General features: G+C 38.6%; 2 protein-coding genes across 4 annotated transcripts in view; both read left to right on the top strand.

Annotated features, from left to right (window-relative positions):
• Positions 1–13,143, top strand: part of MOB1B (MOB kinase activator 1B) — a 61,029-nt gene extending 47,886 nt beyond the window's left edge. The window contains exons 4-6 of the mRNA XM_079919172.1: positions 1,092–1,225; positions 3,315–3,478; positions 6,080–13,143. Of these exons, the coding sequence (XP_079775298.1) occupies positions 1,092–1,225; positions 3,315–3,478; positions 6,080–6,157 (376 nt within the window). The 3' untranslated portion in view covers positions 6,158–13,143. The remainder of the gene's footprint in view (positions 1–1,091; positions 1,226–3,314; positions 3,479–6,079) is intronic.
• A 3,691-nt stretch (positions 13,144–16,834) lies between these two features.
• Positions 16,835–27,469, top strand: part of DCK (deoxycytidine kinase) — a 108,068-nt gene continuing 97,433 nt past the window's right edge. For all 3 annotated transcript variants that reach the window (XM_079920098.1, XM_079920099.1, XM_079920097.1), the window contains exons 1-2: positions 16,835–17,549; positions 22,054–22,169. In XM_079920098.1, coding sequence (XP_079776224.1) covers positions 17,459–17,549; positions 22,054–22,169 — 207 coding nt within the window. In that variant the 5' untranslated portion in view covers positions 16,835–17,458. The remainder of the gene's footprint in view (positions 17,550–22,053; positions 22,170–27,469) is intronic.

The following is a 27,469-nucleotide window of genomic DNA, read 5'->3' on the forward strand; positions in this document are numbered from 1 at the left end:
TTTTGTACATGGAGTTTCAGCTGCATGCTTATTCCTTGTCTTAAAAGTCAGGTTGTGTGGGCTTCCCTGGTGGCGCAGTGGTTGGGAGTCTGCCTGCCGATGCAGGGGACACGGGTTCGTGCCCCGGTCTGGGAAGATCCCACATGCCGCGGAGCGGGTGGGCCCGTGAGCCATGGCCGCTGAGCCTGCGCGTCCGGAGCCTGTGTTCCGCAACGGGAGAGGCCACGGCAGTGAGAGGCCCGCATACCGCAAAAAAAAAAAAAAAAAAAAAAAATCAGGTTGTGGTTGTGTGTGTGTGTGTTTGTTTAATTAACTCCATTAGCATTCTGTTGTACTGTTTTTACATACTAATTTACAAGTCTGTCTTCTCTACTAGTCTTTTTCCTTGAGAACAGGGAAAGTGTCTTTCATTTTAGTGTCCGTTGTTCAAGAACAGTATTCCTTGACACAGTATTACTCACATGGTAGGTGCACATTAAATGTTTATTATACCAAAGGCTAGTGTCTGGTTAATACCTAGATACTATAGGCATCTTTATTTGGGTTGCCAATTTTCCTCAAAGGCATGTTTAGCTCCTCAGCCAAATGTACTCAAATATTGAATCATTCTCTTTTTCATTAATCTTACTTAGGTGCTTCCATGTCATTCTCTAGTCTTAACCCAAAATTTAAAGCCCCAAGTTAAAAAGAATTGTACTGCGTAAGGAGAAACGGTTTTTGAGGAAGAAAACAATAATCATAAAGATTAAAGATGGTCATCATAGAAGTGGGAAGTAAACTTAGGGTTTCTACTATAGCAGTTTATACTATGTGTGATTCTAAAATATAACTGCTATGTATGAAGGAAAGCTCACAAAAAATGGGTTTGGTGGGATCTGCTTAGTTTGTATCCTGATAAATGCAAAATAGTCCAATAGCAATTTTAAAATGCTAAATTTAAGTGCCAAATGCAAAAAATCTTTTTTTGGAGGAAGAGATTAAAATACATCCTGAATACATTCCTAATAAACATATATATGTAATATAAAAACTTACACATTATATATAGGTATACACTGATGTTCTGTGTACTTTTTATCTTTCCAATACAGATATGAGTATCATTGGGCAGATGGAACAAACATAAAGAAGCCTATTAAGTGCTCTGCACCAAAGTACATTGATTACCTGATGACTTGGGTTCAGGACCAGTTGGATGATGAGACATTATTTCCATCAAAAATTGGTATAATTGTTTAACTGGGATCCATCATGATTTATCTAATTTCATGCATTTCTAGGGCTTATTGCCTCTCTATTCCAGGAACCATGTTAAATTACCATACCTATCAAAATATTGCTAATCTTATGTACTTGAAAGTGTCTATCTTTTTCATACCAAGTTTATCATGAACATTAGGTAAACCTCCCTATAATTTTAAACAGTAAGAAGATCGGTATATCTTGGATAGTAACAAATCTGGTCTGTGTTAGGGAAAAAAGAGACTGGTCATTGGGTAAGCAGCCAGTATCATCTGCTGCAGTCATATCCATTTCTTGTTTAGGAAGGGAGTTTATATGACTTCAAAACAGTTTTACCTTATATTTGTGGCAAAGAGGGCATTTGTATTCATGACCCACGTGTGAACCTTGCAGGCTGTGAAATCAGGCTAGGTGAGAAGAAAACAAGATTTGACAGGTTGGCCTGTTATCAACTGAGTGACTTTTATATATGCTGACCTTTTAAAGGGCTGACCTTTCAAGTGGAAATTATTTACATTTAGACAGTTCATATGACTTTACTGTGTCAAATTCCTTACAACCGTGTTTTCTGAAAAAATTAAGAATTTGCTCTTTTCAACTTTTTGAGTGTATTTTATGCTTTTTTAGTTTTGGGGAGAAGGATATAGTGGAGGAGACAGCAATGTAAATAGTTGCTGTTGTTATGGCTTGTTTTAAACACATTCATTGAATGCTTTAACTACTTTGGAGCCTTTGTAATGAAAGGTCTATTTTTCAAGACTGCATTACTTATATACATAGTAATGGTTTGGGATAAGTGCCCTCATCTTATCTTTTATCTTCATAACATAATTTTTAACTTTTAACCCAATTTCAGACTTCTAGAAAATTTGTAAGAATTGTGCAAACAATCCCTATGTATCCTTCTTCCAGATTTTTTAGTTGCCAACATTTTAACACATTTGCTTTCACTCTCTCTCTCCCTCCTTCCCCACTCCACATTCTTTTCTTTTTCCTGAACTGTTTGAGAGTAAGTTGCAATTATGATGGACCTTTATCTGTATGTGCTTCAATGTGTATTTCCTTAGAAAAATCACAGTATAACTGTCAGAATCAGGAAATTAACACCAGTACAATACTACTGTCTAATTTACAAATCTTATTCAGATTTTTCAAAATTTCCCAATAATATCCTTTAGAGCAAAAGAAAATCTTTGACATTTGTTTTCATTCAGTGTCATGTCTCTTTAGCCCCCTTTAGTGTGGAATATGTGTATTTCTCAGGCTTTTTTGGTCTTTTCATGACACTGACATTTTTGAAGTGTGTAATGTAAGCATACTATTTTATATAGTGTCCCTTCATTTTGGGAGACACTTATGTACCCCAAAATGTCTTATGTTTTCTTGTGATCTATAATGTTTTATAATGTGATCTATAATGTGATCTATAATATTTTTAAATGGGCAGTAGGCAATGTGATGACATTGAACCCAGTAGTACCAGTATTTGCCTTGTGTCATTTGCCTTGTGTAAATCTGGATCATTTAGCCACTTTAACAAAGGATGTAGACTTTTGTATTTTTCTAGTTTTGTATTTAATGCTGTAAAAGTGCTCTAATTCATAAAACAAGTCTAATTGAGCAGAGACTGCAGCTAATTTCAGGGTAAATGTAGACCTGGTGTAGTAATGAAATAATTTCCATAGAAAAAAATCTGAAAATGTATTGCAGGCATTTTAAACAAAACTAAACATAGTGATACATTATTTGTGTTCAGCATAAGAAACCTGAGGATCTGAATATGCATTTTAGCTCCATTACCATCTTAGACATTTGTTTCATTTTGGTAAAGTGGTGGTATATTAGAGGCCTAAAGGGCTAAACTGAAGACAAATTCTTATTCCATAGAAGCATTGAAGTTTATTTTCATTCATGATATTTTGAGAACTTTTGAAAAGTACAATGGGTATTTTAAGTAGTAATTCATAAATACTTATTATTTTCAGCCTTGTCTTGGTAATTTATATTGCCATTTGCTGATAATGCCTTGTTCTCTTCTTGTTAATAGAGGGGGTTGTTTATCTATTTACTAGGTGTCCCGTTTCCGAAGAATTTCATGTCTGTGGCAAAAACTATACTCAAACGCCTCTTTAGGGTTTATGCTCACATTTATCATCAGCATTTTGACCCTGTCATCCAGCTGCAGGAGGAAGCACATCTCAATACATCTTTCAAGCACTTTATTTTTTTTGTCCAGGTAAGTTGGATTAGGAGATCTTTTTTGCTCAGAAAAAGCAGTTATCTACAGAGTTATGAGGTGAATACTACATCCATACTGTCAGGATAAAATTTGCTATATCTCTCTAGTCTTCATCCTCTTTTTTTTTTTTTGTGGTACGCGGGCCTCTCCCATTGCGGAGCACAGGCTCAGGACGCGTAGGCTCAGCGGCCATGGCTCACGGGCCCAGCCGCTCCGTGGCATGTGGGATCTTCCCGGACCAGGGCACGAACCCATGTCCCCTGCATCGGCAGGCGGACTCTCAACCACTGCGCCACCAGGGGAGCCAGGTCCATTAACTTTTGATCTGAATCCTTAGTTGACCTCCTCTTCCTTCTCTCTTTATTTCTCAGAGAATGGGCCTTAGAGATGTAGACTAAAAGGAGTGAGGCTATTCTTGTCCTGCTATAATAATTAGAGAACTAAAAGGTAGGAGTGAAAAAGAGGTAGAAATGCAGAAGCTGAGCAGCTGTTTTTTGGTGGAGTTTGGAGAAGGGAGATGGTAGGCAGGAGCAGTCCAAAGCTTGAATCTGTGTTGTTTTTGTATATCTGTGGGCATAAACTTATAAATACCTTTCCCATGCCCCATCTCCACAAAGAAAAATGTGTTTATTTTCCCTCTATACACACTCCTCATAATGGGGATACACATTTTGTATCTTAATTTCACCTATATAAACAAATTTTAGGAGATAGTAACTTGCCAAAACTGTTGCCCTGAGCAATTATTTTACTATGGTATCCCATCTATAGACACCAATAGAAACAAAATGTTATCCTAAAATTTGCATCTGTGCTTTGGTTTAGGCAGAACATGATTGCTTGAGGTTTTAGTGGTTTGGGAGAGGATATTCTCCCACCAGAAGGTTTATTAGTTTTACCTTATTATATGATCTTAAAGTACACTGTATCTCCCAACTCCTAGCAAAATAGTAAGGGATTGATACGTTGCATTTACCACATCTGAGCCTAGTTTCATCTCAGGACACTGTGACCTTCTTAAAGGCGGGTCCATTAGTTATACAGTATTACCGCTTCTTTGAGTGAGAGTGGCCTCTGCCCTGGGCCTCACAATTTAGAAGTTCTGCTCTGGCCCTTGCCCATACTCCTGCATGGAGTGAGAAGTCCATAGGGCCAAGGACATACCTACATAGATCCCTTCTGGTATGTGCTTGGATACCTGAGATTCAGAACTCCCTACCCACATGGTCTCAAGTGTATTGCCAGGGTTTGCATGGATCTTTTCCTTTGGTCCGTACTTTTAAGGGAAGGTCATATCTCTGATAGCCAGACCTAAGGGATAGCCAGATGGCAGCTGTTGGTGAGTGTGTGTGGACATTGCCTTTATAAGCTTGTCAGGGTGTCCACACTCCTGCATGTGAGACCCATTGAAATACAGGATGGAGCTGTGGTTTGGTAGATCAGGGAGGTTTGCTGAGGGCCAGGGACTGGCTCTCCTCATGTCACTACTTTCCAATGTAGACTGGGAGTCTTAAGAATTCTAAATTTGAATCTGCTTTCCTGGCTACTATGGTGTGTTTGTTAAGGTAGGAGAATCGAACATATATAACAATATATTAGCTTAATGTAAAATACAGTAATTTAGTCATGTGATATATATCCATTTGTGCTATTGGTCCAGACCCCGCAAGTCTTAGTGGTAGACTTGCTATTGAGTGCCCCTTAATGCCTTCCTAGTACTTACTGCAGTGCTTGGCACGTGATGGATGCTAATAAATGAGTGAAATTGTGACCTCAGAATGCCCCACTGTGGCAGAATATCAAAAGATCAGAAGTATCAACAGCTTTTTTTTTTTTTTTTTTTTTGCGGTACGTGGGCCTCTCGCTGTTGTGGCCTCTCCCGTTGCGGAGCCTGACGCTCAGGCTCAGCGGCCATGGCTCACGGGCCTAGCCGCTCCACGAACAGCCACTTTTTATTAGCCTTATAATTTATAGTTCAGGGGAAATCTATTCATAATTGAATTTCAGAATGACAGTGGTAGAACTTCTAAAGAAGCACAATTTAAATCCAGGCTTTCTTATTTGTTCTTTACAGGATTTACTTATCATTTATGGACTCTACATTATTCATGTTATTCTCATACCACATTATATGGTAGCTTGCAGATACGTTAGTTAATAACATAAACTAACTTTTTTACTCTTCATATAATGCTGAAATTTGCCTGAGATTTTTTTTGATCCCTGCTTGGTTGACTATATCTAAATGGTGCCCTGGTTATTCCTTTTAACAGGAAGCAGCAACTCCCATTTATTGAGCGTTTACTTTGTGCCAGGGATTACATGAAGTGGTTAACATACAGTATCACATTTAGTCCCCATAATAATCTTATGAGGTAATTTACCCTAATATTATTACAGATGTAAAATATAATATCAGAAGTGGTTAAGTGATTTGCGTAAGACACAGAGGTAGGGAATAGAAAAAGTTTTCTTGAAAAAAAGATTTGACTTTTATTTACTTTAAAAGCTAATTTCCAACAAATGTTAATGGAAATCTGTTTTGGAATGAGATGTAAATAATGTTTCTGCTATTTCTTCTGGCTTTGTCATACATAGGAATTCAACCTTATTGACAGAAGAGAACTTGCACCACTCCAGGAACTGATCGAAAAACTCACCTCAAAGGACAGATAAAAGAATGCAGATGTGTGCAAATTATTCCTCAAATGAAGCTGTGTGGAGTGCATTTGGATTTTGTTTTATTTTATTTTTATCTTGGTTGTTTTTATGTTAGGTTTGGGGGGCTTGTTTGGGTTCCTTTTTCTTTATTCTGAATAAATGAAACCGTATACTATGGCTAGAGGAAGGCAAGAACCATTCTCTATTCAGTTGATAGGGGTAAATTTTGTCTTAGTGGCATACAGTATTTTTTCTAACTTGGGGAATTTTTGATAATACTATATGTTGAAAGAAATGCTTATTGATTGGACTGCCGATGGATGGGGGTTCTCCGTTGTGTAAATTGTGGTTGATTTTTGAAGTCCCCAAAAGTCTTATGTTTTTAAGTGCCTTGGCAGGCTCATTTCTGAGGTGCAAAGCACAGACATAGAACTGAACAGGGCTTGAAACAATATTAGGATTACTACCCAGGGCACTTACTGATGCATGTTTCAAAATACCTATTGATAAAAGCCATAGTTTACCTAAATTGGTGATCTCCAGCTTTTACTACATTAAAGAAACACAGTTTGTAAAGGTGTGCATGTAGAGCATAAAAAATTAGTATTTCTTAATTATTTTTGATATTGATAGTAATTCTGTTCAACAGATGCTTAAAGTTCTACAAGCACGTCTTTTCCATCTCTTGATATCTGTGATATTGAAACTTGAAGATGTTGAAATGTAATACCGGTTACATTTTGGCTTCTTTCTACATGTTAACTGCACTGTAGGTGTAAAAATTCAGGTTATATATAGGTTTGCCATCTTCAGAGATGATGCTGAACTGTGAGGTTTCTTAGCAATTGCCAAATGAGCCATAAATCTGCAGAATCCCCTTCTGCTTTGAAGAGGAGGTGATAGGAGTGTGTGTTTGTTTGCAGGGGGGTTAGTTTGAATGGTGCGTTATAGATGGGATTAAGTACAGGGAGTCAAGTTCAAGAAAGTCCTTTCTCAAAACTCTTGAATAGAATGGCATGAATATTTTAATCAATATCTTGTAAGCAAAGTCTTAGAGACTTCCTTTTAGGAATCAACTTCCATGAGAAGTTAAAAATAAATTACTAATTTTAGATATAGACATAAACATGGAATTTAAGGACTTTGGGGAAATTGATCACTTTACAGCATTTCCATTCAGTGAATGGAGCTGGTGTTTGTCATTTTAAAATGATACAGTACCTTCTTTACTTGTTATAGGCCCAACTTGAAACATTCTGACTTCTGATTTTTCCACTGTGAAAGGAAATCTTTCTTTGCAGTGATATCAGATAATGAAAGTGCTAAAGTAGTTAATAACTTTTACATTTTTTTTTTTTTTTTTGCTATGACTTTCTGGTGAGCTATTCCCATAAGTAAAAAGTTCAGAAACTTAGTTTTTTTGTTTTTTTTTTTTTTGCGGTACGCGGGCCTCTCACTGTTGCGGCCTCTCTGGTTGCGGAGCACAGGTTCTGGACGCGCAGGCTCAGCGACCATGGCTCACGGGCCCAGCTGCTCCGCGGCACGTGGGATCTTCCCGGACCAGGGCATGAACCCATGTCCCCTGCATTGGCAGGCGGACTCTCAACCACTGCGCCACCAGGGAAGCCCCCAGAAACTTAGTTTTTAAAATAAATGTTAACAGTTTTCACTTCAGTTTTACTCTTGTGAAATATCCTTTTTCGACTTCCAGTTTTAATTTTGTCATTTCTGGTAAATCTGTTTCCTTCAGTTAGAACTATATATTTTTCCTTTGTTAGGAATGTATACCTTTTTCCTTGTAGAATAGAAGTCTTACTCTGAAATTGTATAGACTAAAAGCAGTACAAAAGAATCTAAAATGAAATCAGTTTGTTTTTGCCATTAACAAGTAGAATAGTGATACAATTTACTGCCATTACAATTATGATCAGTAGGAACTGCCTTTTTCTCATTTCTGGCAATCATTCTCCAAGTACCAACAGTAGAAAGTAACAGGAGAGCCTGGCAGAAGCAAGTATATTGGACATTCATTGGTCATACTTATTTATAAACTGCAATGAGAACTAGCTGATTTCCTTAAAACAAATCTTTTAGTATCCAAATATATAATATCAGCCACTGTGGGTTGATTCAGAAACAAAATCTGGCCTCTAGTGATTTGGGGTACCATCTATTTAGGAAGATGAAACATATGATTATTCAAATAGTCTTCCAATACTGCATTTGACTTCATATCAACCTAGTAATAAAGGGGTTGCAATAGCCAAGTGTGGAGAGACAAGTGAAACATTGTTTTTGCTCATTTAAGCCTTATACAGTAGTACACTGTACAAATGTTATTATAAATTAATGTTTAGTAGTCGGACTTACTTTTCCACTCTATGTAGATAGGAGTTTCTTATCACTGTGCCAGAATCTCAGGTGCCTGCTTCTGAGTATTCCTTTAAACAGAGGTATTGGGAAGTAAGGAAATATGTATGTGTATATATATGGTAACAAAGTAGAGACATTCTCCCAGGGAGAGGCCTGGCATTGTGCATGGTGTTACATGGCTGCAAATAGGGAAACACCAGAGCATGTGAGAAATAACTGACTTAATAAAAAGCTGCTTTGATTCGTTTGGTTCCCAGGAGCATTAGTAAGATGCCTTTTATAAAATAAGGATCAAATCTTGGTTTTACAACATAGTTTGCTAATAAATGTCTATTGGCTTCTTTCCAGATTTCTTAATTTGTAAATAACCAGGATAATGATTTCCCCCCCTGCTCTTCATACAGAGATATAAAGCAGAAGTTGGTTTTCTCATCTGCTGATGAAAGCATAAAATATAAAGTAGTAAGTTAACATAGTATTGTCACAAAGCTTTGGTTAAATGTTGATAGGAAGCAAGTTTTAGTAATTCTTTTAAATGACGGTGTAATGGTGGTGGAGAGAAATTAATAACAGAGTGAAAATCTTTCCATTAGCTGTAGGTGGTGCTACTGGCTTTCATTTACTGGCTTGATTATTCTGTTTTCCATAAAAACCATGGCACTAGGCTGCACTAAAACATTAAGTATGTGTTAGCTGGTAGAGGCTTTGGAGGTCAGTTTACCTTAAATTGAAAGATTTTAGATTGCTATCTCTTCCTACCTTTGTCATTTTTAAATGCTAAATGTTCAGCATAAAATTAAGTAGGAAAAGATATGTTTAGTGTATAATATGTCGCAGACTGAGGTACTGCCTGGCTTATCAGGAAAGATAAAGCACTACAGTCTCTTATATTCAAGAATTACCGATAATGTGGATATTTATATTTTACATGTAAGCACCACACTGCATTTTATGTATTAGCATTTTCCTTGCTTAGGGGAAAATAGCAAAATGACAGATTTCTTTTATACCTTTGTGTACACCCTCTCTGAGAGAGTTTTTGATAACCACTGAAATGGTAAAATATGTGAGATAAAATTATTAAGTTGTAGGACTTCCTTTTAAGATAAATATGTCATACCTTGAACATCTCAAATGAGAGTTGATCTTCAGAGTAGTTTCTTTGGGAGCACTACTTATTCCAGCTATGCTGCAAAGGTGTAATATTTCTAGAACACTTTCAGCGATGCCTTGAGAATTGGTTTGTGACTATGCAAGAAAATCTGTTTTATCATTTCAGTTGCACTGAAAACTTTTCTGGAAGCTTAATATGACCTATCTCATTCACCAAAACAACTCTACTTTGGCTGTTTTCTTAGAACTAAACTATTAAGGAAGTTCAAAAGAATATGCCATAGGCTCTGAATTTGCAGAACAGAATGTTTTGAGCACTGATTTGTAGCATCATTTAATAAAAAAATAGTTTCCTGATGTCACTGCTTTGAAGTAGGCAGTATTGTTTGGATGTACAAGTTTTATTTTTTTAATTTAGTTTAATTACCTTACAGTTAAATATAATAGTTTAAAAAACCAAAGTCCTTTTCTTATTTTCTATTTTTGGTCCATTTTCCTGATAACTTTTGGATTATATCTTGAGTACTGTAGGGTAGTTTTGATTGAAGGTATATTAAAAATAAAAATGGATCCAATATTTAAGATAGAAGTAGCTTAAGGAAGCAGCAGGCTTTACCTCCATGCTTTTTTTTTTAAACTTATTTTCACGCAAATGAACAATTTGAATTTAAAGACTGGAGATCATTGTAAAAAGAAATTGGAATACAGTTTATATATTAATTATGCTGAATTTAAGTCTGTGTGTCACAGTAAAATATTTCAAATTGTATAATCATTTCATATGTGATTTATAACTTTAACATTTTGAATGTCTTTTTAAAAGATAGGAGACAAGAAGTATATTTGAAAATGTCACTGCATACCAAGAGGAAAACTTAACTTATTTTGAAACTTATCTGGGATATTAAAGAATATACCAATTCCTAGAAACACTGTTCTAGATCTATACGGACTGCTCCTAAAATGATTTAAATATCAGCATTTTGTCATAATATTAAGTTTCACCATAGGAATTACAGTTGTTGAGCTGTCAGTTTAATGGTATATGAGATAACTGTTTAGAGCTAAAGCTATTTCATGATTTAATGGAAAAATTTAATTTTAAGATATAATAACAATTCTGACTGCAGACAATTTGAATTTTTGAGGCTCTCTTAATAGGCTAATTATAGAGAAAAATTCATTTTGAAGGTATAAAACTGTGCTCCATGTCTGCCACTTGCAGCTGAACTGATACTTAAATTTTGACAAAAGAGAGAAAATACAGATTAAAATACTGAGTACTCTCAGTTTTGCAAGTGTGATACAAATTTCCTTTTTTGCATATAATACTACGCAATAGAAAAATTTGGATTAGAATCCTCAAAGATAGTGAAATCACTGGCCTTTCCAAACTTATGTTTACTTGTCATCTCCTTCTCCTTGGAGGTAAATTACTTCCTTACTGGTGTTGACTTTCCATATACTCCTCTCTCCCCTATCTCACAACACACACAGACACACACACACACAGACGAAAAACAAAACAGATTGATTATATAGGTCCTCACTGTTAGTGATTCTGAAGTGATTGCTGTCAATACATAGGTTGCACCTGAAGTGTTGGATGATACAATTTACATAAGCATTTTTGGTTGGTTTTGGTTGATAGCTTTCTTTAAACTACATCACTGAAGCTGAGATTACTAGAGATATAAATTTAAATCTTTTATTAATATTTAATTTCTGTTATATATTATTAAATTCTTATATGTGTGGGTGTTTCTTACAGGTTTGCAGGTTTTCATTTTGTTTACTTAATTGTGCAAGTTGTAAAATAGATTCTTGCATTTTCATTTTAAGAACACTTTTCTCCTTAAATTGTTCTGCAGAGATAACTGTTTTTAGGGGAAATAGTTTTTTACAGCCACTAAATTGTATTTGTTATTTTTGTACATGCATACTAGGGTGGTAAGGACACTAATCTTGTGGGGAAAACTTAAATTTGTTTTATTTGAACTTTCCCTATACATTATTACTAAAAATTATCTAGGAATAGCATCACGAGATCTAGGTTGAGAGAGAATACAATAAACATGAGAATGCTTAAAGTTTTAATAGAATCATTTCTGAGGACAAAACCAGAATACTGCCAGTGCCATAAATGGAAGCATGAGGCAGCATTCACACTGCGCAACTGTTGCAGAGAATGAGTAAGACAGGATCCTGCTCTAATGGAGATGGACAATTTCTCTCTATTAAAGTAGCTGAATCTAAAACATGAAATGCAACATGGGGGCTATATTGTAAACTGTGCCAAGATTACTCAAATTGTAGTTACTTTTGATCAGACTTCAACTGTTTTCTCGTTTTTGTTTTAAAAGGAGATACTGAGGGAATTCCCTGGCAGTTCAGTGGTTAAGACTTGGCGCTTTCACTGCTGGAGGCCCAAGTTCTATCCCTGGTCAGGGAACTAAGATCCCACAAACCATGTAGTGTGGTAAGAACTAAAAAATAAAAGGGGATACTGAATGTCGGAAAATCTGTAATATGTTTTAATTGAGAGATGTAAATAATGTATACAGACTTGTATGTCATGGGATTGGAAATATTTAAATTCTAGGGTTTTTTTTCTTTAAAGGAAGAAACTGAATGTCTATTTAAAAAAATAATAAATAGTTATGTTTGGCCATGAATCCTGACTTTGCATTACTGTTTATTTTTGCTGTAGGTGTTCCCACACTGTACAGATTCCTAGAGAAATATTGAAGGTATATGAAATATGTTGAACATTTAAAACTTGTTAGGCATTATTTTTTATAATGCTCACAACAACCCTGGAAGTTAGTGGCTCAGTGTCTTCTATACTAGAAAACTAAAGTTTAGAGATTATAGAAGTCATTGATTTGCGCTAGGGTGTGAAAACCCAAATATGCTTGACCTTGAGGCCAGTGGTTTTGTTTATTTTCTTTAAATATACTATTACCATGAGAATAATTAGCAAAATAATTATTTGTTCACCTTTCCATTAAGCTTTTATCTAATATTTTGTCTTCATTACAGACCATTAAAGAATAAACAGTATGGGAGAATCCTCCTTTTACCCTGATACCTAAGTTCCAAAAGGAAATGTGTATTTTAGAGTATTCTTAGAGTATCATTATTTAGAGGTATTTATGTTTAGAGGAAATTGTGTTTAGACCATTAGGTTGAGAATATTTTGATGGTAGTAGCCATAGTTGCCCAGTGTCACTAATTGGTATTTGAGATGAAGACTAGGAGTAGAAAATGCTAGTCCATGCTGATGTGGACTGTGCCTGCACGCTTTAATAAAAAATACCTTGTTAGGGCTTCCCTGGTGGCACAGTGGTTGAGAGTCCGCCTGCCGATGATGGGGACACCGGTTCGTGCCCCGGTCCGGGAAGATCCCACATGCCGCGGAGCGGCTGGGCCCGTGAGCCATGGCCGCTGAGCCTGCGTGTCCGGAGCCTGTGCTCCGCAGCGGGAGAGGCCACAACAGTGAGAGGCCCGCGTACAGCAAAAACAAAAAACAAAAAAACAAAAAACCTTGTTATTATGCATGTATAGTACGTACAAAGCGTCTACTGTATGTAAAGAAATATACACATATAAAAATTAACTGTTTTACTAATTAGGTTCATTTGCTTCAACTGTACTGAATTTATATGGTTCTTTACTATATAATATTGTATGGAATGATGCATTTTGGTAACAAAGGTTCTAAATTATTTCTTTAATGCTTAAACAGCCATGCTTCATAGATACTGTTACGAACAGCATAATGATTACAGTGTCATGTTTTCTTGATGACTTAAGTTCACCTTTACAAGCCTGCAGCAAAATATATGTTCCTTTGCTAATATAGGGCTGCTGGCTTGCTCCTATGCCCTGCTACTATGTTATTTTGCTGTCACACTTCAGACTTGCTGGAAGCACTCTCCCAATCTTGCTGTTATGATGGCTTCTGCATCCTTCTGTTTTCTAGGTAGTAATGAAGGTTGCAGGTAGAAATTTATAAGCAAGTTTATTAAGTTGATAAACATCCTTTTACAGAAGTTGTTGGGTTGGCGTACACAAATGCAGGGGCCGTGTAACCACTACTTATCAATGTTCAAGACCTCTTATTTTTTCAGCCTTTGTCCTCATTTTCTCAGTTGGTTTAGAGTTTTATTTATTTATTTATTTGGCTGTGCCGGGTCTTAGTTGCGGCACGCGGAAATTTTTTTTTTTTTTTTTTTAGTTGCGCATGCGGGCTCTTATTTGGGGCGTGTGGGCTCTATCTAGTTCCCTGACCAGGGATGGAACCCGGGCCCCCTGCATTGGGAGCTCGGAGTCTTAGCCACTGGACCACCAGGGAAATCCCTAGAGTTTTCTTAATAAACTTGTATGTTATCAGTTAGGAGACCCTGTCTCATTCTTTAGTTATACCAGCATTACCGCTGGAGAAAAGGAATTCCTAACTTGAAGGAGTAGTAAAATTTCTGGCAAGGAAGGGTTGAGATGGTAGCATGCTCACACCTGATTGAGTGCTCTAATACAGAGGTCCCCAGCCTTTTTGGCACCAGAGACCGGTTTTGTGGAAGACAATTTTTCCACGGACAGGGGGCGGGGGGAGCGGGGGTGGGGTTCAGGCGGTAATGCGAGCAATGGGGAGTGATGGGGAGTGGCAGGTGAAGCTTCCCTCGCTCACCTGCCATTCACCTCCTGCTTTGCAGCCGGGTTTCTAACAGGGGGTTGGGGACCCCTGCTCTAATACCCTGTCTTTTATCTGTAATTCCAACATCTGAAACGCTCAGAAAACAAAGTATTTTCTTGAATTCACTGCAAACTTAACCTGATCTGAGGTTAATAGCCTTTATTCTACTTAATGGGAAAACATGTTTCACTGCAAAATGTTAGTGTACTTAACACTTTTGCAGGAGGGTGAGGAATGGTTACATAATATATGTGGTATATAACTATATTTCTTTTCTAAATTCCAAAATTAAAAAAAAATTATTTACTTGGTTGTGCCAGGTCTTAGTTGTGGCAGGTGGGCTCCTTAGTTGTGGCATGTGAACTCTTAGTTGTGGCATGCATGTGGGATCTAGTTCCCCGAACAAGGATTGAACCCAAGGCCCCTGCATTGGGAGCGCAGAGTCTTATCCACTGCGCCACCAGGGAAGTCCCATAAATTCCAAAATTTTAAAAATTCTGAAACAGAGTTGACTACAAGAGTTTCAGAAAAGGGATTGTGGACAAAAATCAGGGAGGTACTTTTGAGAGTGCTTTTCTCTAGTCTCTTTCTTGTGTTATCGACTGGTTATGCTCCATAATGGGAAATTATGCTGAAATTGATGTCAAAAGAGCTAGGTTTCCTGTTTCCCTATTTGTATTTTTGAGGTACACTCTTCAGCTTGGAGGAACTCAAGTTCTCACAGCCAGACACTGGCAGAACTGGGATTTGAAACCAGTCTTTAATTATCCAGTGCTTAAACTCTCAGTCACTGCACTATACAAGTACTTCTTTTGTGGTTTTTGTTTTTGTTTAGTTGTTTTTTGTCTGGTTTGGTTTGGTGGAGGGGGAACCACACTTGGAGATTTCTAATCCTCAACCCCAAACATCTTTGTCAGATCCACATGGGACTTAGTGAGTTCCACTAAGGTCTCAGAGACTTACCTTGCCTTATTACTCTCTCAGTAGCTGCCAAAACCCTTACCATTACATGTTTTTTTTCCCCCAAGTTTGGGTGTGGAGTATAATACCTAGTAACAGGAATTCCCTGGCAGTCCAGTGGTTAGGACTTCGAGCTTCCATTGCTGGGGGCCTGGGCTTGATCCCTGGTTGGGGAACTAAGATCCCGCAATCTGCTCAGTGAGACCAAAATATAATAAAACAAAACAAAAACCTAGTAGCTTCCCCAGCTTCCTTGCCATCCCCATGACAAGTATTCAGGCCTTTTTCATTTCAAGGATCCTGCTACTAATTACTGTGGGGATAAACAAAAGTAATATACATAAAATACTACCATAATGAAATAGGGAATTTACAAAAAATGATTTTTTCTGTTTTCATCCTAGAGTTCCCCATGGAATCACATTTTGATTTCTGCCTTCTATTTCTGAGAACAGATTCACCATTTACCCCCTTCTTCTTACTCCACCTTTTGATGCATTTCAGGTCTGATGTTGGTTGTAAGGTAGGAAAGAATAATAGGGCCTATGGTTTATGTAGACAATTTGAACTTGGGAACTTCTAGACTGGGGAGTGGCCTGTTTACTAGGTCTTTACCGTGATTAAAAACAAATTCCTCTGGGCGTTTCTACACTGCATTTGTCCGCAGCTAGATGAGTCATCTAGCAGAGGACATGGCACATAAGTAGGCATTCAAAAATTCAACATACATTTGTTGACTATGTGCTAGGTGTAGGGTATGCAGATTTAATTAAGCTTATAGTCATGCTGAACAGAAACCTACCCAGTGTGGTAACTTCTTCACAGCATTGTAGGGCAGAGAAATTTTCCCTCTTTAGGTGCTGGTCTAATAATGAAGTTGACATAAAATTAACAGGAGAAAAACATTTAATTACATACGGGAGCCCCATAAAAATGTAAGACTCAATGAAATGACTAAAGCAGGAAGCTTTTATATCCTTTAGACAAAGAAACAATAAATTTGTGATGAATTGACAAGACGAAGGGGTTTGGGCCTGGTGTAGTAAATTGTTGAAACAGTAACAAGGTTTATTTATCCAGTCTTCTCTGCCCTAAATTCCCAGTCTCTGGCGATAGGTTGCCTTCTACCCTCCTGGTACAGGGAAGGTAACTTTTATATGGGAGAGTTAGCCCCCGCCTTCAGGAGGAACAAAGGACGGTCAGAGTGTCCTTATTTAATTCAAAGTAATATGCCAAAGTGGCAAATTTGGGGGTGGCACCTTCTGCTCCCCTTCAGCATAAATGGGGCATCCAAATCAGGATATGAGAGATCAGAAAAGGCTTCCTGTGGTGTGGCATCTGAATACTTCAATTCCCATCCCAGTTCCACTCACACTGACTTTGAGACTTTCAACATCCCTCCTCAGTGCCTGTTTCCTCACTGATAAATGGGGCTAACGGTAGGATCTCTGGCACTTGATTGCTAGTTAACCAATGAAAAACGTTCAAAATAATGTCTGGCACACAGTAAGAATGCAATACATTCCCAGCGCCACCTGGCCTGATGATAGCCTCCAGGCTGAGAACACAGGGTAATCCGTTTCGTTTTTCTACTACTCACTGCCTCACCCCTGACAAGTTCAAAGTTTCAAGTCCAACCAATTCGGTCCAGACGCTCAGAACCCACAAACCCCACGGGACAAACGAGTTCCCCAAAGCCCGGCCCACTCCTGGTGACGAGGGCAGGTGGCGCAACCTCTACCCTCGAGCTCTTTTCGACCTTTGGGCACCCGCCTGGATTCCCACAAGATTCAGGGAACCCTCCCTGCCACCGCCTTCTGGGCAGAGATGCGCCTGCGCGCGCGCGGCCCCGCCCCCCCGCTCCCCGTGACCCTTCGTGCTGGGCGCGCACGCAGGGGCCCCGCGCGAGGCGGGCTCCGGCGGAGGGGCCCGGGAGGGAACTCAGGTTTAGGGGAAGGCGGGGGCGTGGCTTCCCCGCTGGGCGGGCGGCCACTTCACAGTCCCGCCTCAGTCGGCAGCGGCAGCCGCGCGCCAAAATCAAACCCGGGTACCCGCCGGCCAGAGAGCCTGCGGTTAAGGCGAGCTCCGCGGCGGCGGCGGCCCAGTCGCGCACACCTTTGACCACCTCCCAGCGCTCCCTGCCCGACGCGCTCGGGGCCGCCACAAGACGAGGCATGGCCACCCCACCCAAGAGGAGCTGCCCATCTCCCGCAGCCAGCTCTGAGGGGACCCGCATCAAGAAAATTTCCATCGAAGGGAACATCGGTAAGGAGCCTCGGGAAGTGTTGGTCCCAAAGCAGGGGTAGTCGCGGCAGCGGCGGCTGAAGCGCCCCTTCGCTTCATCCCTGCTCCTCCTCATTGAGGGCTTTCCTCCCAGTCTGCTCCTGTGCTTGCAGACGCGCCCTCAAATTCCCCAGCCGCCGAAAGCACCCTTCTCTTGCCTCTCCAGCTTCCCTCCCGTGCCACGAGGGTGTCCGTGACCCCTGGGCGTCAGGCGGCCGGCCTAGGCCTGCGGGCCTTGTGAGGCGCGCTTGGGGTCCCTTTCATCCTCTTTGTGTGGGAAGGGTTTTGTTTTTGCGGTGTGTGGTGTTTTTTTTGGATGTGTCTGTATGTCAGTTCTTGAGGTGCAATATACATAAGTTAAAGGATTCCTTTTTAGGTATACCCCTCTATGAGGTTTGACAAACATACAATGTTTTACTACCACCATGATCAACATTCCGAACATTTCCATCCCTGCAGAAAGTTCCCTCTTGCTTCTTTGTAGTCAGTCTCCTCTCCATTCCTATCCCCTGGCAAGCGGTAATCTGATTTCTAATCCTGTAAGTTTTGCCTTTTTCAGAATGTCATATAAATGGATTCATAGAGTATGTAGCCTTTTGTGTCTTGCTTCTCTAGTTTAGCATAATCCTTTTACATTTATTCATGTTGCTTGTATCTGTGGTTTGTCCTTTTTTGTTTCTGAGTAGTATTCCACTGCACGGATATACCACAATTTCTCTCTCCCAATTGTGGACATTTGGATTGTTTCCAGTATTTAGATTATGAATAAAACTGCTGTAAACATTCAAGTACATGGAGAGAATTTTTAAATGATCTTAGCAGAAGGAGTTCCTCACTCCCTACCCAACATCCAAGTAAACATTGTGTTATGATTCAAAGACCACTGCTGTTTCTGTTCTTAACCCAGACGTCATTTTGCAAGATACATGAGAACGTCCAATTCTTCTCTATTTCCTACCACAGGAAACCTATGCCTGGTACTTCCTGTTTTGATAGGATTTTGGTTTTTTTGGTTCCAAGTTAGGTACTGGCCATTCATGCATACAGCAAATTTTAATTCTTACTGTGCTGAAAGCACTTGTACTTCTTTTAAAAGGCAAGGCAAACAGGTGCTTTAGCAGCATTCCAAGGAATAGGAAAAGCTGGACACACCCTCAAAGAGGACATCTTGTTTCATTGCTCCAATATTAAGGCACCAGTGGGAAAGATCAATGTAATAGACTCTCATTTCTTCTTAGCTGGATAAGTTCTTTGAAGGTGAATGTTTACTAGTATGATTCCTCACAGCTACTTATTGGATATAGAAGACCATGTATAAAGACAGGAGAAAGTAGATGAACAAAACCTTTTCAAAAGTAAATTTGAATGAACAACCTCTCAGATTTATACCACAATCCCTTCCCTTTCCTAAATCCACTGAAGCAATGTATCATATCTGGAAATTTACTTCCTTCCAAGCATCTTTAATCTTTTCAGCACCTAAAATAATTTCCTAATATATCACCCCCTCTCCAATTTCTCAAAATTCTCCCAGAGCAGTCTTTGTGTATACAAATGTGATTGTGTTATCCCTTGCTTAAAATTCTCTGACCTCCCCATTGCCTACACTGGAAGGAGTTGCAAACTGATGGCCTGCAGTTACACAATATTGGCATGCCCAACTTTGAAAAAAACATTTTTAATTAGTTGCTAGCATTTACAAATGTTGAGATTTCCCATAAACATCTAGGTTCTTGGCTTCTCTTGAAAAATCTGAAGATCTGGTAGCACTGTGTTTCTGTAAGAGAACCATTTGCTCTTTAGATGGGATATGTCACCACTTAACTGTTTTCCCTGACACTGCAGCTTTGTCATTTGCTGTTTATTAATGCTCTTATACTGTTGTTCATGTGCCCTCCGCCTTATTTGCCAGACCCAAATAAGCCATATATGTACAAATTGCTAATCTGTTTATAGAAGACTATTTCATGATTCGTCTATTTTCTGAATTTGAACTTTAACTGGTCATTTTCATTTCATACTCATGTAACTTGTTTTCTCATGTTCTCTAACTAAATTACTCTCTTACGTTAGATTTTGGAGTCCTTACCTACTTCTCATCTTAATGGTCTGTATAGAATGATTTTTGGCATCATTATGCCTACTTGGCATTAATAATTTTGTTAGGTCCCATGACTTTTTAAAGTATTAACATCAGTGTCCTTGGTTCTTGTTCTCCTTTGCCTTCCTAGAATTTTAATTTATTAATTAGCTTATTTTCAAGCCCCCCATTTCCTCCTCAAAAGTTAAGGAACTGGATATTAGTCTGATTGGGAACTGCAGGTAACTATTTTTACACTGCTTGAAATAAAGAGTAATTTTAGAGAGTAACTGTTATTACTCTTAAAATTTCAGAGTATGACCACATGAACTTTTTCTGTTTGTAAGCAGTATCAGAAGAAAGCTGAATGCTCTAGCCTTAAGTGCTTTCAGACTCTAGCTGATGGCTGGTGTTTTAATGTGTTCCTTGGGTGCTCTTTCTGAACATCATGTTTTCCTTCCTTCCTCCATCTAGCTCAGTGAATGTCTGGTGAACGTTTTATATGCTTCCATTCACTTCTTAATGCCTTACAGTTTCTGTGCTTACCCTCTTCACATGAAATTTGTGGTCCACCAGTGTTTTTCCTATGATTAAACCTCATGGTCATCTAGTTTATCCTTAAAAGTTTTTTGCCTGTCCTCTGGTGGTAATATGACTTTTGTGTTTTGCTTCTTAACTCTTCTCTCTGTGTTACCTTCTGATTGACCCTTCCTCTTTTTTTTTTTTCTTTTCTATCGACCTATGTAATGTTTTAGGTTTGATTATAGTTCTTCGAGTCAAAGGTAAGTTCTTTTTGCCCTCTTTGGATCCAGTTTATAAGGAAGAGGAGGCTTTGCTTCAGTTGCTGTTTTTTATATGTTTATCTGTGTGCGTGTGCATTTGTATTCATATATATGGAGAGAGAGAGAAAACATCATGCTGACCAGAGATGACTAATATAATCACATTTGGTGACTTCAGATAGGAAGGGTGTGGTGGTCATTAAGAGTATTGTTAAACCCTGTCAAATTCTAGGTCAAGACTTTCCCTACTATTAAATTGAATGAATTCCCAGATTTTTTTTTTTTCCCGGTACACGGGCCTCTTACTTTTGTGGCCTCTCCCACGGAGCACAGGCTCCGGACGCGCAGGCTCAGTGGCCATGGCCCACGGGCCTAGCTGCTCCGCGTCATGTGGGATCTTCCCGGACCAGGGCACGAACCCGTGTCCCCTGCATCGGCAGGCGGACTCTCAACCACTGTGCCACCAGGGAAGCCCTCCCAGATAATTTTAAAATAGTGAATATAATGTCTTGGTTACACCCAAACTGTTTTCTTTTTTTCCTTCTAGATATCTCAGAAACTAGTGAATGATCAGGGAAAAGTAAAGTCTATACAACTTTTTTTTTTTTTAAGGAGTTTGATAGAGTGCACAGAACCATAAAAGTGAAGCAGAAAAAACTTGGCTATTGCTTGTAGGAAGTGTTTTGCAAAAATATTTTTATAATTTCTGTTAGCCATAGTGTCATATGATAATTAGTGTCATATAATAATAATCATATTATTTCCCATCCTAAAACTCTGGGAATTGGTGCTTTTTTTTTTTTTTTTTTTTCTGGCCACACTGCTTGGCTTGTTGAATCTTAGTTCCCCGACCAGGGATTGAACCCTGGCCCTTGGCAGTGAGAGCTCAGAGTCCTAACTACTGGACCACCAGGGAATTCCCTGGATGCATCTTTATATTAATTTTGTGGTTTATTTGGTTGTTTCTAGATTGGTTTTAGATAGGAAAAACCTGAGTTTGTTTGTAAACTGAACAAATAGAGCCAGTAGAGAGGAAAATTTTGAAAATGCAAGAGCCTGGAATGACTGTCACTGTTGTGATAGTTTACTTATTTATCACAGCAGTTTCCATGAGGAGGGTATTATTATTACAGTCTCCATTGTATTATGAGGAAACAGGTTCTGAGAGGTTCAGTGACTTGCCCAAAATTACATACCTAATTAAGTGGGATAATAGCCTTAACCACTTTCCACAGTTATCTCTGTTTTGTTTTTTTTTGGCCGCACTGAGCGGCTTGCGGGATCTTAGTTCCTGGACCAGACCAGGGATGGGACCCATCCCCCTGAATTGGAAGTGCGGAGTTCTAATCACTGGACCTCCAGGGAATTCCCTAGAATTTTTAAAATTCTGTTCCATGGCTTTGGTAAACTAAAAACAGTAACAAACAAATGAGCTTAATACAGGTGGGCAGGGATCCTTTTACTTTTCATTTAAATAAAGTCTAAAAGAGAAAGTTTAGAAAAATCGAATGCTTTTCTTTTTTCTATTGTTTGCTATTATAAATTTTGTAAAAGCTGATGGCTGTCTTGGCATTTTTTTCCTGATAAATTTCCTTCCTCAGTTTCACTTTTCCTCTCACAATAGCTGCTGGGAAGTCAACATTTGTGAATATCCTTAAACAAGTCTGTGAGGATTGGGAAGTGGTTCCTGAACCTGTTGCCAGGTGGTGCAATGTTCAGAGTACTCAGGATGAATTTAAGGTATGAAAATAAACTTTATTTAATAAAATAAAAATTTTTGATTTAGAGAACAGTTGTATTCTTGGATTTTTTTTGTTTTGTTTTTTTTCCTTTTGCAGTAAAACTTTCAAATATAGGGCTTCCCTGGTGGCACAGTGGTTAAGAATCCTCCTGCCGGTGCAGGGAACACGGGTTCAAGCCCTGGTCCTGGACGATTCCACATGCCACGGAGCAACGAAGCCTGTGCACCACAACTACTGAGCCTGCACTCTGGAGCCCGCAAGCCACAACTACCGAGCCCGTGTGCCTAGAGCCTGTGCTCCACAGCAAGAGAAACCACTGGAGTGAGAAGCCTGCACACTGCAATGAAGAGCAGCCCCCGCTCGCCACAACTAGAGAAAGCCCACACGCAGCAACAAAGACCCCATGCAGCCAAAAATAAATAAATTTAAAAAAAGCAAACAAACAAAGTTTTAAATATAGCTCTAAGTCTGTATCTTTATTGGGCAGTAGTTATGTGGAAGTGTATATATATGTATAACACGCATTGAACTATGCACTTAAGATTATGCACTCCATTGCATCTAAGTAGAATTTTAAAAGTTTTAAAAAATTAATTAAAACTTTTTTTTTTTAAAGAAGATGTTGGGGGTAGGAGTTTATTAATTAATTAATTAATTTTTGCTGTGTTGGGTCTTCGTTTCTGTGCGAGGGCTTTCTCTAGTTGTGGCAAGCAGGGGGCACTCTTCATCGCGGTGCGCGGGCCTCTCACTATCACGGCTTCTCTTGTTGCGGAGCACAGGCTCCAGATGCGCAAGCTCAGTAGTTGTGGCTCACGGGCCTAGTTGCTCCGCGGCATGTGGGATCCTCCCAGACCAGGGGTCGAACCCGTGTCCCCTGCATTAGAAGGCAGATTCTCAACCACTGTGCCACCAGGAAGCCCAATTAAAACATTTTAAAAAAATCTAATTTTAAGTTAAATTTCTTGCGTGGCTTTTTACATTTTGTTTAAAAATAGGTAAATAAGAAAAGCAAAAACAGCTACCCAATAGCTGAATTTTACTAGTTTATTTTTCAGGACTTTTGTCTTAGAGACAGCCATTATTTTTGTACTTTTGTTCATGTCGGACTTTCACCCTGGACACAAGTTTCAATTTCCCAGAACTTTCCATCCTACACTACAAATGAGAAAGAGGGCATAATCGTTAAATTCCATTCTTTACAGCAAACTTTATGTGTATGAAGAGAGATGTGATTGCTAAGATTTTTATTTCTGGAGAAATGAGAATTGAAATTGAAAGCAGCATAGCAGAAATGGAAAAATGGAAATGTGTGCTAGAAACTTACTTTGTTATGTCTGAGGAGGACAGAGAGGTTTTGAAAAAAAAGTCTCATTTTAAAAGTTTAGCTGTTGGTCTAGGGAATCTAGGAATAATAATTGAATATTTAAAATGTGAATCATATATACAAGGAGGAGTCACCAGCCAAGGTACTCTGCAGACTTTGGGGACACTGGTTTATAATAACCACAAGTATTTTCTCAAATACCTGTTTGCCAAACATAGTTAACTTTAGGTCTGGGACCCAACTCACTACACCCCAATCCTTTGAATAATCTAGGACTAAACCCTGAAGGGACTTCCTTCCCATATGGACTCCATCTTCTTAAGAAATTGATATTTCAGTCTGGTCTTTGAGGAAGGGCAGAGTTAGCCTTAAGTAGAGTTTTAAAGTGGGTAAATTTATTTGCTTCTTTTAACATTTTTTATTGACATATGATATAACTATAGAAAAGTATATAAACCTATGTACAGTTTAAAGAACAATTTGAAGGCTATCATCTTTGTAACCATCACCCAGGTCAAGAAATAGACCATTACCTTCTCGTTCAAGAAGTCCCTGTTTGTTCTTCTCAGGTCACAGTATCTCCTTCCCAAGGGTAATAACTCCGCTAGGGGTAATCACTCACATAAAATAATTCTTGTGATAATAATTTTTCTGCTTTCTAAAAAGAATTTTATGTACATGAACATATCTCTAAGAAATATAATGTTTTGTCTGTTTTTTAATGTTGTATAAATGAAATCATCTGTTTGCATTCCTTTTCCTCTTGCTTATTTTGCTTAATAAGTTTGTGAAATTTGTCTATATTGTTGCATGCAGCTATAGCTTGTTCATTTTCATTGCCATATGGTATTCAGTTGTGTTCATATATCACTGTTGGTCCATTCTATACCTTTAATCAGTTTTTGAGCGGTTCCTACTTTAGTTGCTGTAAAAACAGCCCTGTTAGGAATATGAATCCTGGTGTACACATGCAACAGTTTCTCTTGGAATAAGAAGTAAAATTACTGGGTGGTGGGTATGTGTTTGATGCCTGTTTTCTGAAATGGTTTTACCAGTTTACATTCCCCACAGTGTACTGAAGCTGTCACTGGTCCACCCCTTTGCCAGTATTTAGTATTGTCCAGCTTCCTAAATTTTATTATTCTGTCGAACATTTAATATCTTTTATGTTTAAATGTATATTTTCCTGATTGCTAATGAGATGGTGCTCCTTTAATTAATTAATTAATTTGCCATTTGGATTCCTTTTGTAAAGTCCCTTTTCAGGTTCTTTTGCCCATTTTCCTTTGGATCTTCTGTCTTCCCTCACCCTGCATTTTTGCCTCTTAAAGTATGTCTTGTGGCCTCTTTCAAAGTGCCCTATTCAAGTTTGCTTACATTTAGAAATGAGAGACCTGTGTTCTAAAAATAGTCTTTCTCCCCCTCATTTCTGGGGTCAACTGTCAGTGCAGTCATTCTCAGGGGTTAGGTAGAAAGTAGCCAAATTAAACCAATGTGAGAAATACAGAAGGAACTCTTTCATTGGGGGAATGTTAGACTAGATTGGATTAGGTGACCTTCATTTAAGGTCCATTCTAATTTTAATATCATAGCTTCTAACTCATATTAAACATGTATAACTGGTTTGCTGGCACATTAAATGTTTCTGCCTCTCAGTGTACCTTACTTTTTTTTTTTTTTTTTGTCGCACTGCACGGCTTAGTTCCCCGACCACCAAGGATTGAACCTGTGCCTCCTGCAATGGAAGCACAGAGTCCTAACCACTGGACCGCCAGGGAATTCCCAGTGTACCTTATATTAACGAAGCACACAGGAACATATATAAAAACTATAATGTCAAAAATTTTAATTTGCAGAGAGAAATGTAATTATCAGATTCATTGATGTAGGTCAACCCATTCTCTATATAGGTCCAGTAGAAGGAACTTATAAGATCTCAAGGATTTGGTGCTTTTTCAAACAACAAACAATCCCTTGGGAATTTAAATATGTGGGATGCCTCCTGGTTAAAAATGACTGTCCTAGTGAATCACTGTTAGTGTTAGGAGTGTATTGAACCCTTTAGTTGTGTTAGAGAGGAGAGGTTGAAAACATTGCATTAATATACATGGGAAGCCAATTTATAATAAGAAGGTTGTCTTAAGCTTAGAATCAGAGCTCAGGGGAATTAGTTATATTATCTTAATGACTGATGTCATCAGACTAAGATGCATTGATGCATCTGTCTCCATTTTAAGAATTGGCTTCATGGATCTGATATTCATGTTTATGGACTGGAGCATTTTCTTCCTGTGTACTAGAGTCAAAATTCCAAACTTTCTTTATAACTACCATGGAAGTGAACTTACTATTATTGTTAACATATACTTTCATGAACATATACTTTCATCAGTTTCCTGTAATCCAGTCATGTCTCCACCATGTTACAATTTGGTAACCTTCATTGGATTTTGTATATTTGTGTACATTCTTGGAGGATAGTTTTAATTTTGTGTGTGTATTAAAGGCTACTATGTTGTTAATCCTCTCCACTTAGGTGGAGTTTCAGATTGTGGGGATAGTATTTTGGGGATAAGGTAGCGGAGTGTGAGGGTAGTAATGAGTGGGTGGGTTCTCAGTATCTTTGGATATTTTCTTTTTTCCTGGACCTCAAGAAATGGAATTTCTTCCCTCATCCTGGGGCCCTTCTTCCCCAGACCCATCCCTGACCTATTCCTTAGGATTATAGTGTGAACCACTATCCAAATCTAAGCTTTCTTAGCGTGCTGTCAATAGTGAGAAGTAGACTGTCTTCAGACCCAACTCTGGTAAGGCCAGTCCTACTTCGAATGTTCTCCATTTAATCACACTTCTTGGCAGCAACACTGGGATGGGAAGAGTTGGGCTGCTGGTACCTTTGATCTCTTCCCCTAGTCAGTAATTTAATTTGCACCTGCATGTTTAGCTGGTTTTGTTTTTTACCTGCCATCTAGTGGCTGAAATGTTGCTATACTATCGATGAGCTCCCACCAATTATAGCAAAATAAAGAAGGAGAAAGTACCTAGAAAGATTATGTAGTCTCCCCTCCCTTCTCCTCCCATGGTAAGAGTATCTTTAAATCATATGACCCAGATGATTATCAGTCTTTGTATTAAAGATTTATTTCAAATAACAATGTGCTTTATTTGGTGATTTATGTTATTATTTAAGCCCAAAGCTTTCATTTAATTGCTTTCTTTTAGCCTATTTTTTGAGGTCTACAGACTGTTAGGAAGATATTTTTAGTCTGTTTCTCTCAGTGAGCTGAATTCTTTTGGGAGATCTTTGTTATTTACTGTGAAATGCTATTTTACTTTTATCTAACACTTCTTACCACTAAGAAGTCACTGAAAAATTAGTAACTCTGTGAAAGAAGGGATAAAATATACTTATCTGTGAAACAACAGCATATTTTTTGATAAGTCATTTTTTTTTTTAATTTTATTTTTGGCTGCATTGGGTCTTCGTTGCTGCTTGCAGACTTTCTCTAGTTATGGTGAGTAGGGGCTACTCTTCATTATGGTGCGTGGGCTTCTCATTGTGGTGGCTTCTCTTGTTGTGGGAGCACAGGCTTCAGTAGTTGTGGTGCATTCTTAACCACTGCGCCACCAAGGAAGTCCGTATCAGGTAAATTTAAGGTAATACTTGCTGCTATAGTAAAGTCTCTGTGGTTTAAGATGATAAAATTTCATTTCTCAGGCAGTGTACAGTACAATATGGTATTGAGTGGATGGCATACCATGCTGTCACTCAGAGACCCAGACCCCTTCTAATGTGTGGCTCATCTAACCTCTAGGACAGTGCTTCAAACTTTAGTGGTTCAGCAGAGTCACCTGGAGGACTTGTTAAAACAAAGACTTGGCCCTCAACCCCAGTTTCTGATTTAATAGGTCTGGCAGTGGGGTGTTGAAAATGTGCATTTCTCTCAAGTTCCCAAGTGAGGTTGACGCTGCTG

The sequence above is a fragment of the Stenella coeruleoalba genome (assembly GCF_951394435.1).
Source record: "Stenella coeruleoalba genome assembly, chromosome: 4".
NCBI lineage: Eukaryota > Metazoa > Chordata > Mammalia > Artiodactyla > Delphinidae > Stenella > Stenella coeruleoalba.